Source organism: Rhinolophus sinicus, chromosome 16 (assembly GCF_057876585.1).
Source record: "Rhinolophus sinicus isolate RSI-liver-muscle chromosome 16, RSI-T2T, whole genome shotgun sequence".
Lineage (NCBI taxonomy): Eukaryota > Metazoa > Chordata > Mammalia > Chiroptera > Rhinolophidae > Rhinolophus > Rhinolophus sinicus.
Genome location: NC_142516.1, coordinates 89,306,263 through 89,325,684, shown reverse-complemented (window position 1 = coordinate 89,325,684; position 19,422 = coordinate 89,306,263). Strand labels below are relative to the sequence as shown.

General features: G+C 41.2%; 2 protein-coding genes and 1 pseudogene across 4 annotated transcripts in view; all 3 read left to right on the top strand.

The window, feature by feature from the left end:
• PARP4 (poly(ADP-ribose) polymerase family member 4) overlaps positions 1-4,415 on the top strand; it is a 76,124-nt gene extending 71,709 nt beyond the window's left edge. Inside the window, 2 exon segments of the mRNA XM_019749611.3 lie at positions 4,031-4,191; positions 4,194-4,415. Coding sequence (XP_019605170.3) covers positions 4,031-4,191; positions 4,194-4,222 — 190 coding nt within the window. The 3' untranslated portion in view covers positions 4,223-4,415.
• On the top strand, positions 241-4,014 carry LOC141571231 (Y-box-binding protein 1 pseudogene; annotated as a pseudogene).
• Positions 4,416-7,708: 3,293 nt separating the features above from the next.
• Positions 7,709-19,422, top strand: part of MPHOSPH8 (M-phase phosphoprotein 8) — a 47,033-nt gene continuing 35,319 nt past the window's right edge. For all 3 annotated transcript variants that reach the window (XM_019749593.3, XM_019749592.3, XM_019749594.3), the window contains exon 1: positions 7,709-8,029. In XM_019749593.3, coding sequence (XP_019605152.2) covers positions 7,799-8,029 — 231 coding nt within the window. In that variant the 5' untranslated portion in view covers positions 7,709-7,798. The remainder of the gene's footprint in view (positions 8,030-19,422) is intronic.

Sequence of the window (19,422 nt, the reverse complement as noted above, 5' to 3'; positions counted from 1 at the left end):
ACCAACTGAGCCAGCCAGGAGCTCAGCGGCAGCTCAGCTCAAGGTGCCATGTTCAATCTTAGTTGCAGGGGGCACTGCCCACCATCCCTTGCGGGACTCGAGGAATTGAACTGGCAACCTTGTGGTTGAGAGCCCACTGGCCCATGTGGGAATCGAACTGGCAGCCTTCGGAGCCAGGAGCATGGAGCTCTAACCGCCTGAGCCAACAGGCCGGCCCCTCACTTGAAGTTTTATGCCAAAATGTGGCCATGTGGAGAGAGAGCCAGTTCTGGGGCCCTGGCCACTAGCCCTTGGCTGATCCTGGTACCGCAAGAAGTGGCCTCATGTGCACCTATGAGTACCACTTACCCATCAAAACTCCATCCATACCCCATGCAAATGGCCACCTTCTGTACACACACACACGCACGCACGCACGCACGCACGCACATGTGCAACTTGCTTATGCTTTTTTTTTAAGACGGGGAAAGCTAATAAAACTATTATTTATAGAGGCGGAGATGTGGATGAAAGCTAGGTTTCTCCTAATATACCTCATTTTACGGTTTGACTTAGAAACTGTAAATATTTTACATACTAAAGGTCAGATGTCAGAGAATAGAGGTCACACATGTTAATTATCCATGGGGTGCACTCAGCAGTGTCTGGGATACCAGCAAGTAGATCGCCAGACAAAACGGGGAGGGGCCAGACTCATACAATAAAGGGCATATGAACCAAGGACAATGTGCAGAGCTTCTTTGGATCTGATTGAACAGAATCCATTGTATGTTTAAAAAAGACAATTAGGGAAACAAACATTACCTGGATATTTTGTGATATTAAACAATTATTTATAACTATTTTTAAGTGTCATGTTTAAGAAACAGTTCTTATCCCTTAGAGATACATATTTACAGATGAAATTAAAATAAGACCTATTTTTACCCTCTCACAAAGGCTGATTATATTCTGTATTCCCAACAGCATCAAACACAAAATAGGTACTCAGAAAATAATTGATAATTTTACTATATGTAAGTTATACCTCCATTTTTTTTAAAAGAAGCAACACCTTCTCATTAAGTTTGCCAAAATAACTCCTTGAGAAAGATGGAAATTACTAAATGAATATCAAGAAAAAACCTTCAGAGAACTAGTAGATGGGACTGGAAAGTTAGTGTTTTATTTAATAGGCAAAACCAAAAAGGCACTTAATCTATTTAGATCTTTTCCACCTATGATAGCCACTACAACAAGTATTAATAACTTTGAACCTACTTTTGAATTGCAAATCACAAAGTATTAAAGCAAGATTTTAGAGTTTGCTCGGTAGCAGGAGCGGAGAGCGGACCCTAGAGCCCTGAGCAGCCCCACAGCCGCTGCCGCCAGCCTAGTTCCCATCGCACCCCGGCAGGAGCCGCAGCTGCGGCAGCCAGTCTGAGGCCTCAGGCCCAAGCCGCCATCCCAGCAGCCCTGAGCAGCGAGGCAGAGACCCAGCAGCCGCCCCCGCCCTAGCGCTGCTGACACCAAGCCCCGCACCAGGGGCAGCGGTGCAGGGAGCGGCAGCCTTGCTTAGGCGGCGCCTGCTGGCGGGGACAACGTCATCACAACGAAGGTTTTGGGAACAGTGAAGTGGTTCAGTGTAAGAAACAGATATGGTTTCATCAACAGGAATGACACGAATAAAAACGCCTTTGTACAGCACACTGCCATAAAGAAGAGTAACCCCAAGAAGTGCCTTCGCAGTGTAGGAGGTGGAGAGACTGTGCAGTTGGATGTTGTTGAAGGAGAAAAGGGTGCGGGGGCAGATGTCACAGGCCCTGGTGGAGTTCCGGTGCAAGGCAGTCAATATGCAGTAGACCCGAACCGTGACAGATGCCATCCACAGGGCTCCTCCACCCAATTACCCCCAGAATGACCAGAACAGTGAGAGCCGAAGGCCAGGCCCAACCGTGCCGACCCTACCGCAGGCGGCGGTTCGCACCATGGGGAGACCCTATGGGCGACGACCACAAATTCCAACCCTCCTGTGCAGGGAGAAGCAATGGAGGGTGCTGACAACCAGGGTGCAGGAGAACAAGGTAGACCCGTGAGACAGAATATGCATCAGGCTATATAGACCGGGATTCTGCAGGAGCCCTCCGACCCACCCTCTGAGAATTCGTCCACTCGGGGGCTGAGTAAAGGCCGGCTTACCCTCTACTACCATCCGGTTTAGTCATCCAACAAGAAGTGAATATGAAATTCCAGCGATAAGAAATTAAAAGATTGGAGCTAAAGACCTTAAGTGCTTGCTTTTTGCCCGTTGATGGGATCACTAGCACTATCTGCGTTATTTATGTAGCACAGGGTTTTTATTATTTTTATCCAAAGACGTCTCCTTTTGGTAATGACAAACGTGTTTTTAAATAATTTAAAAAGTCTGTTTTTCTCTCAATATATCTTGAAAAGTTTTTAAATTGTTTCATATCTGGTCAAGCTGAGATTTTTAAGAACTTCATTTTTAATTTGTAATAAAAGTTTACAAGTTGATTTTTTCAAAAAAGTCAACGAACTGCAAAACCTGTTAATAAAGTCTTAAATAATTGCCTTTGTGTTAAAAAGGAAAAAAAAAAAGCAAGATTTAAAAAAATAAGAATATTCCATCACATTGCTCTTACTATATTGTTACTGTGAGAGCAAAAGGGTTTGTCAGCACTTTAATAAATAAAACTATTTGAATAATTTTTATTTCCTGTTTATTGCCTATTTAAAATTTTTCTTCCTATTTTTCCTGCTTCATGGTGTACATAACATTAATGCCATAGCGCAATGCATGGAGATGTATGTACAAAATTTTCATACTAGTGAGAGGGTCAGTCAAAAGTTCAGAGGCCACCTGGATTAAAGAAAGGCCAGTTGAATTAGTGAGAATATTTAAAATCAGTTTTGTTGCTTTCAGTAGTTTATAAGGAGACTAATAATTAATTATTGGGAAACATAGGTCTTTTAACCACTTTGGGCCTATTTGTTATTTGGTATGCTCATGTCATCATGATATTCAGCAAATATTTATTGATTGCCTATTCTGTGCCAGGGACCGTTAAACATGCATTTTAATCCCCACAACAAACCCACAGGATCTTGAATTATTATTATAACTGAGGAAACAGAGACTGCCAATGTTGAATGAAAGGTACACTACACATATATCACACAGGCAATAGTGTGTGATTGCAGAGACCGGATTTGAACCCACCTCTTAACCACCACACTGGCCCTTTCCCAGTTCAAGGGAAAAAAATCAGGAAGATGGAGAGAATTTTTCAACATTTTAGCCCCTCCCCCCACGGTCCTGCCATAGATCTTTCTTTAAAACTTTAGTATATGTTACCACTTGTTTGCTAACAAGTGGCAGCAGACGACACAACCAGTGTTCACTAATAGTGAAAAATCCCAGAATTTTTCTGTCTTGCATAGACTTGAATATTTGACAGTCTTGACTATTCAACAGCATTTATGGACACAAACTTGCAGTTTTTATGATCTGCACATTTTACTAGTAAGTTGTTACTGGTTTATATGATAGAATTAAATATATGCCAGTTTCATGGGTGAGTCTCAGTTACGTTGCAAATAACTAATCAAGTTGAGAATTCATGGTACTGTAAAAAGGAGAGAGAAATGGAAGCCTAGTTTGTAAAACAGGATTGAGCTTGTACTTGAAGAATGGATAGGATTTAACGGAAAAGAATGACAATAGACTTGTATACAAAGGCTGAAAGATGCTCGAGTTGACCGAGAGGCAGCAAGGAAGTCTGAAGCAAAGTGGAAGCTGGGAAGTGATGGGTATAATATACTTTAAAATGTACTGAATAAGTTAAAAGCACCATTGTCAGGCCGGTAGAATAATTTTAATAAAATGTCAAAGAGAACTGCTTTTATTAAATATCTTAATTTTTCACATAATTATTTTGTCTGATATAATGTCGTAGATTTGGTACCATGTTACATTTCATATGCAGTTATATTCTGAAATTGATGGAAATTTTTTTTTTTTTTTATCTAGGAATATTCACTGGGCTTTAGAGAAAATAAAGAAAGCAAGTGAATGGGTAAGAAGAACTGAAGGACAATATCCATCTATCTGCCAACGGCTTGAGTTGGGTAAAGATTGGGACTCGGCCACTAAACAGCTACTGGGAATCCAACCCATAAACACCACTTCTCCTCCAGAGTTCTTAACTATGGTCATGGCTGAATGAAATGAAGTTGTATTTTAAACTATTTTCATGCTTCTATCTATAAAATAATCAAATATTAATAGATACCTATAATGAAATTTAATTACGATTTTATTGAATGTAGCAGTAAGTCACTTTAAAATAAATGGAAGCAGGATTTATTATTTTAACTAACTGAGAAGCAGTAATAAAATAAAAATTACAATATTACAGATACTTTGTGTTTAAATGTTTCAAGGTGATGAGAGACACATCTGGGTGTTCCTTGAAGTTCGTTTCCTTCTCCCCTTTCAGGAGTCTGGTAGACATCTGGCCCAGCTGGACTCAGCAAGCTGGGAAGAAACAGGGTCTATGGCCAATGTCGGCATTCCTGGCATGCAAGCCGGTCTAGGGCACTGGGCACCCAGACCTTGACCTCCATCATGCATGCCCCCTGGCGTGGGTCCTAGTCTGCAGATCCCTTGATACATTTATTGTTTTAGAAAAACTAGGTGTCCCAAGCAATGCTTTTATGGTTCTTGCTTTTGGGTTCGAACTCAAATCTCATCACCAAACCCAAGATCATTTAGATTTTCACCTATGTTATCTTCTAGAAGTTTTATAGTTTTGCACCTTATGTTTAGGTCTATGATCCGTCTTGAGTTATTTTTTGTGAAAGGTATAATAAGATCACTGTCTACCTTCCTCCATACTACCCCTTCTAGGCCATTACCTCTCTACTTAGTAAAACTCCATTTTCTTTGAAAATACATTCTGTTGGCTGCCCAGCGCCTCCCCTCATTCATGTGGTTCAGGATTTCCCTTTCTACTGCTAGTCCTGCCTTCCTCTTGAGTGACATCCTGATGCGTGACCCATCCTAACTCCCTAAGCCTGAACCACAGCTAATTGAGTCTTGGCAGAACGCCTTGTGTTCATCCTGGTACCCGAAGGATGGGGGGCTTGTGGAGAACTGCCATGAGGCCTTCTCCCACCTGCCTCACTGTCTCCCTGCGAGGCTGTCATGAGACCAGTTCTCATCACCTCCCAGTTCTGATGAGGTATGAGGCTTAGGATACAGCTGCAAACTAAAAAAACCCCTAACTGTGTCCAGAACTGGCTCAATAGTGATGTGTCCCACAACTCATGTTGCCATTATCTAGCTCCTTTTGGGGTGTGAGACAAGGACCAAGGGGAGCTGGCATCTGACTACTCTTTCTCTTGCTGTTTAAATAAACTAAGACAGCTTGCTTTATCTTTACTGGCTGAATCAGTCAAGTCTTGGCCTTGGTCTTGGCCTTGCCTGCTGTTTGCTTGACATAATCACAGAAGATACATGGTCTTTTCTTGGTTTGTTCCATTAATGGATTTGAAAGACTGATAATACCCAGTAGCAGAATGTAGGTAAACAGATACTTCCTTACGTTGTTACTAGAAACATACTAGTAAAAAAAAATTTGTAGTATAGGTATTTATCACAATTTAAATCACTACCCTTTGACCTGTAAATTTCACTAAAGGACTTCTACAAATTCATGTTACAGAAAAATGGACACACACATATGCATGTTATATATGTACATATACCGGGGGTGCCAATAAAATGGATGCAAGTGGACACTTTGGTCAGCGTTGTTCAAGCAGTAGTTCGCCGTAATCAGAAGTGTTTGGATGCTGATGGTAACCACTTCGAGCACCTCTTGTAATTGCAGAAATTGAACGTGACTTGTATCCATCTTTTGTTATCCGTATACATTATTACACTTTTAATAGTTTTCCTTTATTAAAATGTGTATACATTTTTTTGCACCCTCTATAGTGCAGGTACAGAACAATGAAATAGAGCTCATTTTAAAAATTATATGAATGGGTGTTTATATATTATATAAAAATCTGTCATGTCATACTTCAAACTGCTTACCTTTGAGGCATAGGAACTTTATTTCTATCTTATATTTTTGGGGTTAATTGAAAAAGTTTTACAATGAACATATACACTTAAATTTTATTATTTCAAGGTTTAAAATATTTTGCCAAGTTTTTTATAAATTTAGAACCATCTTCTCTTTCCTCTTCTTTTGATGTTGACTTGTTGAAGAAATAGGGTCAGTTGTCCAATAGGATTTCTCCCACATTCTGGATTTGTCCAATTGCTTCCCTTTCCCTTTCCCCATATTTCTTGTAGGCTTGGAAATTGTATCTAAAGGCCTGAGTAGATTAAGGATCAACATTTTTGTCCACAGAAGCTTTATAGTCTGGTTATTCTACGTTCTGTAATGTTCACATTGATCAATGGGTTTCCATGGTGATGTGTTTCACCTACAACTGACAACTGTCTGTGGAGATACTTTGGTATCCACTTCCTCATCTATCTTTCACCTAATAGTTTTGTTGCTTGAATCATTTTCATGAAATATTGTGATTGTCTTTTCTTCTGCATTTATTATTTGGAATGCTTCTGAAAAAAAAGTGTTCCCCCATCAACAAATGTTATTTGGTTATATTATTTTTAAAAACTTATTTTTTTAAATGTATCCAATTAGAATTGTGTGTCCTCCTTTTACAGAGTGAGTCCCTGGAATGCAGACTATGTTAGTTGTATCTCTAATGCCTACTAGGGTCATGGTACATAGAATGCATTCAGTAAGCTAAACAAATAACAAATCAATGAACCAACTCAAAGATCTGGTGATCCTCTCCAAAGGGATCTGTCCGGTTATACATTATTCTTTAGTTAACCTTAGACAGTTAATTTTTAAAAGTTAATCTTGTAAATTAGGTCTACCGTTCAAAGAAACAAAAATAAATGTTAGCTGCCAGAAAGACTTTATTTACAATTCAAAATGAGAAAAATATTTACGCAACTGTGGGTGACTATCTTTGTCAATCATTCGTGATCTGAAGAAAACACTTTTAACACGTCCTCTGATATTTTCAATGAAAAAAACAACAACTAGAACTTGGAAAATCAATGTATTTCAGCTTGATAAAAAAAGGACCTTATCTTTAAACAGTACTCGCTAAAGTGTAATAGCAGTAAAGAGTTGTTTGGATCGTTCGCACGTGTTAAATGCATCACAATTGAACTCAACGATTGCTGAGCGCTCTGTTCCGACCCTGCATCTCGGCAGCCGGCTGGCACTTTTCTTAGAACGCCTCTGGCGCGTCTCGCCCGCAAGTCCACCGCAGAAGAGGCCCTACGTTGGGCCACTCCCCTCCCGCGCCGGCGGTACCCTCAGGACCGCCTGACCCCACCCCCGTCAGCTCGCGCCCTCTGAACCCCCGCACGCCGTGACAAGCCGCACCCTCGTCCCCCGGCCCCCTTGCCCCCCTAGCCTCCCCGCCCGGCTCTTCGCTCGCCGCGGCCGCCCGCCCTTTGGCCCGGGCGCCCCTCGGCCCGCCCACCCACTTCCCGTGGGCCCCGCAGGGCCCTGGCGTGCACACCTCGACGTCATTGGTCGGTGTGTGTGTCGCTCCGGGGTCCCGGGCCCGTCATTGGCGGATTCCCTCGCGGTGGCGTCACGCTGCCCTAGCGGATAAGGGCCGATAGTGGAGCGCGAGGAGCGCCCGTCGTGCGTCGCAGGAGCTTTTGCTGTGCGGTTTGCAGACTCCTGCTATGGCGGCGGCGGCGGCGGTGGCCGTTGCTGAGGGGGCGAGCGTGGCTGCGGCTCCCGTTTCTGGCACCCACAGCCTCAGTGAGCCTCCTGAAGGCGAAGGCGAGGGAGCTGGAGCAGTGGGCGACGAGAAGGACGGAGCCACTAAAGGAGCGGAGGCCATGGGGGACAGCGAGGAGGACGGGGAAGATGTGTTCGAGGTGGAGAAGATCCTGGACATGAAGACCGAGGGGGTGCGTGAGCGGGCTGGGCGCGGGCCCGAGGCGGCGGCGGCGGGACGCGTCTCAGGACGCGGGAAAGGGCTGTGTCACCAGAAGCGGTTTGGGGTGCAATGTGTGAGGGTGGGTGAAGGGTTTATGCGGTGCTCGGTGTTGACATACCTGTTTGGGGCCAGTGCTCTGCTGGAAAGGGGTGACATTGAAATTAGTCTGTTTTTCAGAGTCCGCGTCCATGTCGTCGTTTCAGTGTTTTCCGAAGCCGTGACCAATTTCTGGTGTGAAATCGTCAGGCATCAACTACAATTGAAAAATAAAAAGAAAATTGTAAACCTGAAGGAATCCCCATTCACCCTCAGCATCTCACCCTAGAGGGTATGGCCCTTAAAGGTCTTCCCTGTGCTTCCTCTGATGACAGCCACTCAGAGATGCCTGACACTCCTCACTGCCACGGCGCTCACTGTTCCCTCTCCTGCTAAAACCCAACTCAGTCTTTTCAAGGCCTCAATCCATTTCTCTCTCAGAGCCTCTTTTGACCATGATCCCTGCAAGAATGAGGTGCGTTGCCATCTGCGCCCTTCTAACGCTTTTGATGTACCTCTATTTTAGCATTTAAAGCATCGTGGTTCTTTGTGTGTTGGCTTCTTCTGCTAGATTGTAGGCTCCTCGAATACAGGGAATATGACTATATTAATCTTTGTCTCACTGGTACTTAATGCAGTGCCCAGCATGCAGTAAGTGCTTAGTGTATATTAGATTGTTGGTGTGAGATGACCAAAGTCCCCATATAGTGATCAGATCTTTATATTGTATTCTTTTTATCGTCTGTTAATTTCCCATTCATCATGTGCTACCTTGTGTTAATTTTTTTTGTCCATTCCGCAAACATTTTTAATCAGCAACTGCGAGCTAGGTGCTGTGTTGGGTCCTGAGTATATAGAGATAAATTGCAGTATACACATTTGCTGACATTGAAAAGTTCCCCTGTCCAGTAAGTAAATAAGTAATTGAAGTCCAATGCCATTACAGTGCAGTGCAGTAAAGATAGGAGCATTTTTAAATATAATTTTCCCAAATATATTGCAGGCACCTTGAGGTGAGAGGTGGAGCCAATCTGTTTTGTATCACCTTCATTTAACACAGTGCTTGGCACATAAAAGGTATTTAGGAAATATTTGGTTAGGAGGGTAGTATCTTTAGAATTAAGAGGATTCACCTGTTTATACAATCTAGTTTTACTCGTCCCAAAGAATTGTAGTGTACGTAAAGCCTCATATTCTAGTCAAAAGTGGTTAAAACTAAGAAACTTAAATGTTTAAGACAGTAAAGGAGGGTTAGACTTAGTGATATAAGTTGTGTGAAAATTCTAGTTGCCAGGGTCTTGGATTTGTAGATGCTCTTGTGAATGATTTATAAGATGAACAGGACTATGGCAGTTACTTTGGAAATCCTGCTGAGTGAGCCAGCTACTTGACCAACACAGGGTCCTGATAATGGTTTGTTAGGCCTCCCTGTAGTCTAAGGGTTTAAAACACCCAGTCTGTGGCATTTCCATTGTTCATAAGCCACCAGTTTGTTACAGACCAAGCCATTGTGGTGAATGTCGGCTTGGGGGAATTGCGTTAACGCTAAGTTTATATATTGGCCATTTTCTTTGTTTAAGTTTATTGTTAAATGTAAACTTTTTGGGTTTTCAGAAAAATTAAATGAATCTCACAGAATCTCGGGGTTTGGGCTTCAATTTTGGAATGGAGTCATTTTTACATAATAAAAAACTGGCACTTTTTTCTAATATTTGTGGCCATTTGATTCGATTATTTAGTGTATAAGTAAATGCTTTCTTTATTTTACAACTTAATGAATTATCACAAAGCCAACACCTGTGTAACCCCCACCCAAGTTAGGAAATATTAGACTGAAGCCCTAGAAATCCCCTTTTTTTTCCCAAACTTTTAATTTACTTTAAGTGTGTTTTTCCAGGACCCAATCAGCTCCAAGTCAAGTACTCAAGTAGTTGTTTCAATCAAGTTGTGGAGGGCGCAGGTCACAGTGGCCCATGCGGGAATCGAACCGGCAACCCTGATGTTATGAGCATCGCGCTCTAACCAACTGAGCTAACTGGCAGCCCCTAGAAATCCCTTTTGGATCCCCTTCCACTTAGTGCCTCCTCCAGTCCCCCACAGTAACTATCCTGAATTATTATATGGTAATTACTTTCTTTCCTTTGTAATTTTTCCACCTAAATATGCATTCCTCAACGTTTTGGTTTTCCTTATTTTTTCCTTCATTTAAATGGAACCTCACAATATTTGTTTTGTGTGCTTTTTTTGCTCAACAATATCTTTGTGAGATTTAATCCATGTTGTGTGGAGCTGTAGTTTCTTTGATTTTCATTTTGCTCTATAGTATTCAGTTGTGTGAATATATTACAGTCTATCTTTTTTACTGTTGTTGATGGGTATTTGAGTTGTTTTCAGTTTTGGGCTATTGTAAGTAACACTTGTGTGAACTTTATTCAACATGTCTCCTGGTGCATTGTGCATGTACGTTTCTCTTGATTTTATACCCCTGAGAGTGGAATTGTTCAGACATAAGGGATGCATATATCTTCAGGTCTTTTTAAGTTTTATTTTTCAATTACAGTTGACATACAGTATTACATTGGTTTCAGGTGTACAAGATAGTGATTAGGCATTTATATAATTTATGAAGTTGCCACCCCGATAAATCTAGTGCTCATTTGACACCATAATTATTCCAATATTATTGACTATATTCCTTATGCTGTATTTCACATCCCAGTGACTATTTTGTAACTGCCACTTTGTATCTCTTAATCCTTTCCCCTTTTTCACCCTGACCCCACCACCCTCCCATCTGGCAACCATTAAAATGCTCTCTGTAGGTATGAGTCTGTTTCTGTTTTTTTTTGTTTTGTTTATTTTGTCCTTTAGATTCCACATGTAAGTGAAATCATACGGTATTTCTCTATCTGACTTATCCACTCAGCACAACACCCTCTGTGTCTATCCATGTTGTTGCAAATAGGAAGATTTCATTCCTTTTATGGCTAATATTCCATTGTATATATGTATCACTTCTTCTTTATCCATTCATCCATTGATGGACACCCAGGCCGCTTCCACATCTTGGCTATTGTAAACAATACTGCAGTGAACATACGGATACACATGTCCCTTGGAAGTAGTGTTTTGGGTTTCTTCAGATAAATACCCAGAAGTGGGATTATTGGGTTCTTGTTTGCTTTGCTATAGCCTTTGTTTTAAAGTCTATTTTGTTTGGTATAAGTGTTGCTATCCCCGCCTTTTTGTTTTTTTCCATTTTCATGAAATATCTTTTTCCGTCCCTTTACTTTCAGTCTGTGTGTGTCTTTCAATTTGAAGTGAGTCTCTGTTAGGCAGCATGTGCAAGGGTCATGTTTTTGTATCCATTCAGCCACCCTGTGTCTTGATAGGAGTACTTAGTAATTGTTGATAGATACCGTGTTTCCACAAAAATAAGACCTAGCCAGACAGTCAGCTCTAATGTATCTTTTGAAGCAAAAATTAATATAACATCTGGTCTTATTTTACTATAATATAAGACTCAGTCTTATATCATATCATATTGGGTCTTATATTAATTTTTGCTCCAAACGACGCATTAGAGTTGATTGTCCGGGTAGGTCTTGTTTTCAGGGAAACACGGTATATAGTTATTGCCATTTTATTCATATTTTTTATCTTTTTTTGCTTCTTAAAGCAGTCCCTTTAACATTTCTTGTAATACTGGTTTGGTTGAGATGAACCCCTTCAGCTTCTTCTTGTCTGGGAAGTTCTTTATCTGTCCTTCAATTCTAAATGATAGATTTGCTGGATACAGTAATCTCGTTGGTAGGTGCTCACTTTTTTATCACTTTGAATAATACTTGCCAGTCTCTTCTGACCTGTGAACTTTTTGTGGAGAAATCAGTTGACAGTCTTATGGGAGCTCCTTTATAGGTAACTGACTACTTTTCTCTTGCTGCTTTTAAGATTCTTTGACTTCAAGCTTTAGCATTTTAATTGTGATGTGTCTTAGTGTGGGCCTCTTTGGGTTCATCTTGTTGGGGATTGTTCTGTGCTTCCTGGGCTCATAAAAGGTGTGACCACAAAATATGGTGAATGTTTACATTTAAAAGTACTACAGTAAAAGACATATTGCCATTAATCCCCCTCAAAATACTCCCCCTTGCTTTGAACACACTTAATTCCATCATTCTTGCCACTTTCTGAAGCAGTTCTGTAAGTCCTCTTTTGTGAGTGTCTTTAGTTTCGCTGTCATGGTTGCCTCGATGTCCTGAATTGATTCAAAACATTTACCTCTCAATGGTCGTTTTGACTTTGGGAAGAGCCAGAAGTCACATGGTGCCAGATCCAGTGAATAAGGTGGATGAGGACACACCATAATGTTTTTATTTGACTGAAATTGCAGTACCAGAAGTGATGTGTGACATGGAGCGTTGACATGATGGGGGATGATTTACGGCACACTTTGAAACACCACTCAACCGTAGCTCACAGCTGACTGACTGCACCGAACAAGTTGAGACTTGTCACACACTGTTACTAAGGTTCGACACATCGCTTCCCATATTGAAGATCCCTGCCTCTGCATTGGCAGCAGCATTCACCGTAGTTTGTGATCACAACAGAAAGGCTCCATGTAACACATGGCTTCTGGTACAGCAATTTCTGTCAAATAAAACATTATGGTGTGTCCTCATCAATCTTATTCACCAGATCTGGTACCGTGTGATTTATGACTCTTCCCCAAAGTCAAAATAACCACGAAAGGTAAACATTTTGGATTGATTCAGGACATTGAGGCAGCCACAACAGTACAACTAAAGATACTCACAGAAGAGAATTTATAGAAGTGCTTCAGAAAGTGGCAAAAGTGATGGGATACGTGTGTTTGAAGTGAGGGGGGAGTATTTTGAGGGGGATTAATGGCAATATGTCTTTTACTGTAACAAATTTTTTTTTTAAGATTTTTTTTTTTAATTGGGGAAGGAGAACATGACTTTATTGGGGGAACAGTGTGTACTTCCAGGACTTTTTCCAAGTCAAGTTGTTGTCCTTTCAGTCTTAGTTGTGGAGGGCGCAGCTCAGCTCCAGGTCCAGTTGCCATTGTTAGTTGCAGGGGGCACAGCCCACCATCCCATGGGGAAGTCAGAACCAGCAACCTTGTGGTTGAGAGGCTCCAACCAACTGAGCCATCCGGGAGCTCAGCGGCAGCTCAGCTCAAGGTGCCATGTTCAATCTTAGTTGAGGGACTAAGCCCACCATCCCTTGCGGAACTTGAGGAATCGAACTGGCAACCTTTTGGTTGAGAGCCCACTGGCCCATGTGGGAATCGAACCGGCAGCCTTTGGAGTTAGGAGCACGGAGCTCCAACCGCCTGAGCCACCGGGCCGGCCCCTGTAATAAATTTTTTAAATTTAAACATTCACCACATTTTCTGATCATACCTCATATGTCTGTTTCATTCACCAGGTTAGGGAAGTTTTCCATTATTTCTTCAAATAGGTTTTCAATTCCTTGCTCTCTCTCTTCTCCTTCTAGTATCCCTATGAAGCAAATGTTAGTACACTTGATGTTGTCCCACAGGCTGCTTAAACTATCCTCATTTTTTTGGGACTCTTTCTTTTTGCTGTTTTGATTGGGGTGTTTTCTGCTACCTTGTCTTCCAAATTGCTCATTTGATCCTCTGCTTCATCTAATCTGCTGATTCTCTAACGTAGTCTTCATTTAAGTTATTGTATTCTTCATTTCTGACTGGTTCTTTTTCATGTTTTTTTATCTCCATTTTTATGTTTCCTATCTCTTTGTGGAAGTGCTCCCTGAGCTCACTGAGCATCCCTTAACCAGTGTTTGGAACTCTGCAGCTGGTAAATTGCTTGTCTCCATTTTGTTTATTTCTTTTTCTGGAGCTTTGTTCTGTTCTTTTCTTTGGGACATGTTTCTTTATGTCCTCATTTTGGCTGCCTCCCTGTGTTTGTTTCTGTGTATTAGGTAGGGCTGCTATGCTTCCCAGTCTTGGTGGAGTGGCCTTATATGGTAGGTGTCCTGTGAGTCCATGATGCAGTCTCCCTGGTCACCTGAGCCACTTCAGGTGTGTCCCTGGTGTGTGCCCTCCTGTTATAGTTGAGCTCTGGTTGCTGTTCACATGTCAAGGGAGGGATTGACCCTCGGGCTGATTGGTTGTGAGGACTGGCCGTGACTACAGTAGAGGAACTGTTGTGCCGGAGCTGACCCTATGGAGCAGGATTTGCTTTAGCAGGGCTCTGGTTCCTGCCCAGTCTGCCCCTCGGGTGTGTCATTTGTGGAGGTGGTGGGTGGGGCTCTGGTGTGGTCTCAAGCTGAACATCGGGTGTGTTGGTTCTGGAGGGGCTCTGTTGCAGGTCAAGGTCCACTGCCACCTGTGCCCTGCCTGGGGCCACTTGGTATGAGCTACAAAGTGATCTACAGTTGGTTGCCACTTGTTCTGGGCTTGGAAGTGCCAGGAAGAGGCTAAGGTGAGAACCAAGGTCAGGTGCCACTCTTGCTGGCCTTGGGGCTGCTTAGCAAGAGGTACGGGGCACTCAAGGCCAGATGCTGCTTATTTGGATTTTGTGAACCTTTGAGAGGTTTTAGGAAAGTCAACAGCATGAACCAAGACAGGTCATTTGCATGGAAAAGTCCCTGGAAGAGGCTTGGGTGTGCCCACAAGTTGGGTTGGGTGGGCTGGGGTCTCAGAATCACCAGGGCAGGGAAAATGGTGTTAGTCAGGTTAATGGAGACTCAGGTATGGTGCTTGCCTGTGTCCGCATGCCAGGAGGGGGAGGGCTCAACAAAGAAACAATGGCTTCTGGGCTTCTGCCAGCATTTCTGTCCGGGAGAAACTTGCCCCTCCAACCCTTTCCCTAAAGCCAGGCAACTCATTTCCTTCCCATATATCCCTGGAACCTTTCTAGCCACTGTCCTAGTGCTGGAGCTCAGAACGAGTGAGTCCACCAGCCAGTAAGTTTGTGCACGGGTCCTTTAAGAGGAGCGGACTCCAGCCACTCTCCATCTCACTTAGCCATCATCTCTGCATGTTTTCACAGCCAGGAGTCGTGGGGACTTCTCAGCACTGGAACCCTGGGCTGGGGCACCTGGTGTGGGGTTGTGGTACCTCGCTCCTTCAGGTGTACCTCTGCAGCCGAGATATCTCTCGCTTTTTACCCACTATACAGTATGGTACCAACCAATTCCGTGTCTCCGCCACTCCTACCAGTCTGGATTGGCTTCTTCTGCATGTCCTTAGCTATAGGACTTCTGTTCAACTAGACTTCATGCAGTTCTTGTGATTGTTCTGTAATTTAGTTGTCATTTTGAGGTGGTTGTGAGAAGAGGCAAGCACAGCATATACCTACCCTTCCATCTTGACCGGAACCCCTATATTCAGTTTTAAGTGGAAACTTTCTGAAAGTGATTATACCAATTTACACTACTAGTGATGATTTATGAGAATTCCTTTTGTTTCGTATCCTACCAACACTTGATATTGTCAATCTTTTTATTGTTATCCAGTTCTGGTGAGTATATGATAGTATTTCCCACTTTTAATTTGTATTTTTCTGTATCATGTATTAGTAATCAGTGTTCAAATTATTGAGCATCTTTTCATATACTTATATGTTGGTGATGTGTTGCAAATTTCTTTTCCTGCTATGTCTTTTTGATGAACAGAAGTTCATATGCTTAATGTAGGAAAACTAAATCTCTCCTTTTTTTTTGGTAATTTTTTTTTATTTTTTGGGGGGGGAATATTGGGGAAAGTGTTCCAGGACCCATCAGCTCCAACTCAAGTCACTGTCTTCAATCTAGTTGTGGAGGGTGCAGCTCACTGGCCCATGTGGGAATGGAACTGGCAACCTTGATGTTTTATGAGCACTGCACTCGAACCAACTGAGCCAATCGCCCACCCCCTAAATCTCTCTTGATGTTGAGTGCTTTTTATGTATGGTTTGAGAAATCTTTCCCTACCTTAGATATTTCCTTTTTTTTCCTAGAAGCTTTATTGGTTTGCCTGTCAGGTTTCATATTAATACTTCACTTGGAATTCATTTTGAGTGTAGTGTAATATAGGGGTCAGATTTTGTGAACAAACTGTCCTTGTTATTCTTTAATAATGCTTTCTAAATTTTAAAATCAACTTGTCCATTTCCTGACACACAAAAACTTGGGATTTTTGGGGCCAGCCCGGTGGCTCAGACGGTTGGAGCTCTGTGCTCCTAATGCCGAAGGCTGCCGGTTCGATTCCCACATGGGCCAATGGGCTCTCAACCACAAGGCTGCCGATTTGACTCCTCGAATTCTCGATTTCTCAACTCCCCGACTCCTCCAAGTGATGGTGGGCTGCGCCTCCTGCAACTAACATTGAACACGGCACCTTGAGCTGAGCTGTCCCTGAGCTCCCGGATGGCTCAGTTGGTTGGAGCGCGTCCTCTCAACAACAGCGTTGCCAGTTCGACTCCCGCAAGGGATGGTTGGCTGCACCCCCTGCAACTAGCAACAGCAGCTGGACCTGGAGCTGAACTGCGCCCTCTACAACTACGATTTGAAGGACAACAACTTGACTTGGAAAAAGACCTGGAAGTACATACTGTTCCCCAATAAAGTCCTGTTCCCCTTCCCCAATAAAATCTTTAAAAAAAAAACAAAAAAACAAAACAAAACCCATCTTGGCAGTTTTATTGGGATTTGTAATGAATCTGGATATATTTAGATTAATTTTTTTTTTTTTTTTTCTATACAGGGAATGACATATTAATTTCTTTCAATAATGTTTTTCGGCTTTCTCTGTTGAGATCTTTAACATCTTTTATTAAATTTATTTTTAAGTGTAGTTGACATGTGATGCAGTGGTAAATTGTCTTTAAATTTTTGTTGTCTTGTTTATTGCTCATACATAGAAATACAATTAATGTTTGTGTATTTACCCTTTCATGGTTAAATAAATTCCCTTTTATGTCTAGTTGCTAAATACTTTTCTTATGAATGGATGTTGAATTTGAGATGATCACGTAATTTTTCTCCTTTATTGCATTAATGTGGTAAATTACATTGATTTCCTAATATTAAATCAACTTTGTATTCAGAGAATAAACCAAAGTTGGTTGTGATGTTACCCTTTTTTTTAATGTTAGATTAATCTTTGTTTTTTACTTCACTAATTTCTGCTTTTCCTTTTCCTTTATTTTCTTAATTTACAGGTCTTTTTCTAACGTCTTGAGGTGGTTACATAACTCATTGTTTATTCAACTTTTCCTTTTCTCAAATTATGTGCCTTTAAGACAATTATTTACTCTCTGGTTTCACTTTACTGCAGCTTATAAATTATGTAGTATGTTTTCATTCAAATAAAAATATTTTCCAATTTTCATAAATTATGTACAAATATATTGCTTAATTTCCAAACATTTGAGAGTATTAATAAATGTTTCGTTTGTTTTAAAGGAATGTTTGACTTTAACTGACGAATATTATATATATATATATATGTGTGTGTGTATATATATATATATATATATATATATATATATATATATATATGTTTTTTAAATATTTTATTGGGGAAGGGGAACAGTGTATACTGCCAGGATTTTTTCCAAGTCAAGTTGTCCTTTCAATCGTAGTTGTGGAGGGTGCAATTCAGCTCCAAATCCAGTTGCCGTTGCTAGTTGCAGGGGGCACAGCCCACCAACCCTTGTGGGAGTCGACAACCTTGCGGTTGAGAGGACACACTCCAACCAACTGAGCCATCCGGGAGCTCAGGGACAGCTCAGCTCAAGGTGCCGTGTTCAATCTTAGTTGCATGGGCCAGAGCCCACCATCCCATGCAGGACTGGAGGAGTCGAACCGGCAACCTTGTGGTTAAGAGTCCCATGTGGGAATCAAACCGGCAGCCTTCGGTGTTAGGAGCACGGAGCTCCAACTGCCTGAGCCACCGGGCCCGCCCTGACGTATATTGTTTTACATTAAATATTTGCTTGACTGTGTTATTTAGAATCTATATTACAGCTGCTAGCAAGCAAATCAGCCATTACTTAGAAGCTGCAGGAATATGGGAAAGTGATTTGAGAATAATTTGGAAGAGGCCATTCTCTACTTCATATTCCTAATATTATTGATTTTTGTAACTCATTTTTTGTGACATGTTTTTTGTTGAGTTTAAAGCAGTAAAACAGCAGGTATTTTACTACTATTATTGAGACAATTGAAGTCCATTAAAATGCTTAAATACAGTTGCACTTGCTTTAAAAAAAAACAGCAAAAATGATTTCATGTTTATAACACACTTGGACTTTCCAGCCTTGAATTTTTTTTTTTTTAACAAAAATTTTTAACTGATTAGTGTATACAATCTAGGAGGACCATCTGCTGCTGCCTTTTAGTTTGGCTCACTGATTAAACTAAAAGAAAACTTGGTTACTAAGAATATAGACTATTTCCAGAATTTTGAAGATAAATTTATAAATCCCAGGTCCATCATGAAATTTCTTACTATGTGGTAAAGCCCTGGGCAATATTTAGATCTACTGGACTCCTGTAAAACAACATACAATTTAGGGATTTTATTTGTTTTAAGTGCTATACCACCAAGACTCAAAAGGTTGCTGATACAATATATGTTGAATGAATGAAACAAAACTGCCAAAATAGAGACTGATAACAATTACCAGTAAATTAAATCTGGAGCTAGAATTGCGATGTGCTCTTAATACTTGAGAATGGTTGTTAATACCCTCATTCTCATTGACTAGATCAAATTTAATTGGTAACTAGCATTATATTTATAACTGTTAAATACAGAAGTAAAAGTTTACTGGTGTTTTAACTGCTTTTTTTTTAATCATGAGAAAAGTTATTAGAATTATCTAGAATCTCCCTTATATCTTCACCCAGATCCCCCGGTTGTTAATACTGGCTTTATCTTTTTACTCTATACTTTTTTTTTTTGGCCTACTTGAAAGTAAATAGTGTTTTTTAAAAGCTACAAATTTACCACTATTATTTTGCACACACAAAAATAATATGGCCCACAAATAGAGATCATTTGTTTGCATGCCCTGTTATTGAATAAAGTAGCATAGTCCTGCATCCCACTATAACGATGTAACTCTTCGTATGTTTGTTTCTACCAAGACCAGGCGTACTGCTTTTGTTTAGGCCGCACCGCGTACTACTGAGATTTCTTTCTCCTCATTTATACCGGCTTCTTAAACAACTGTGCTTTGTTTATCTTCAGTTTTAACCACACCTTCATAGACACTCTTACAAAGTTGTATAGTCATATAATACTAGGTGTCTTTTTGTACACTGGTTTGCTAAAAAGAATGTGCA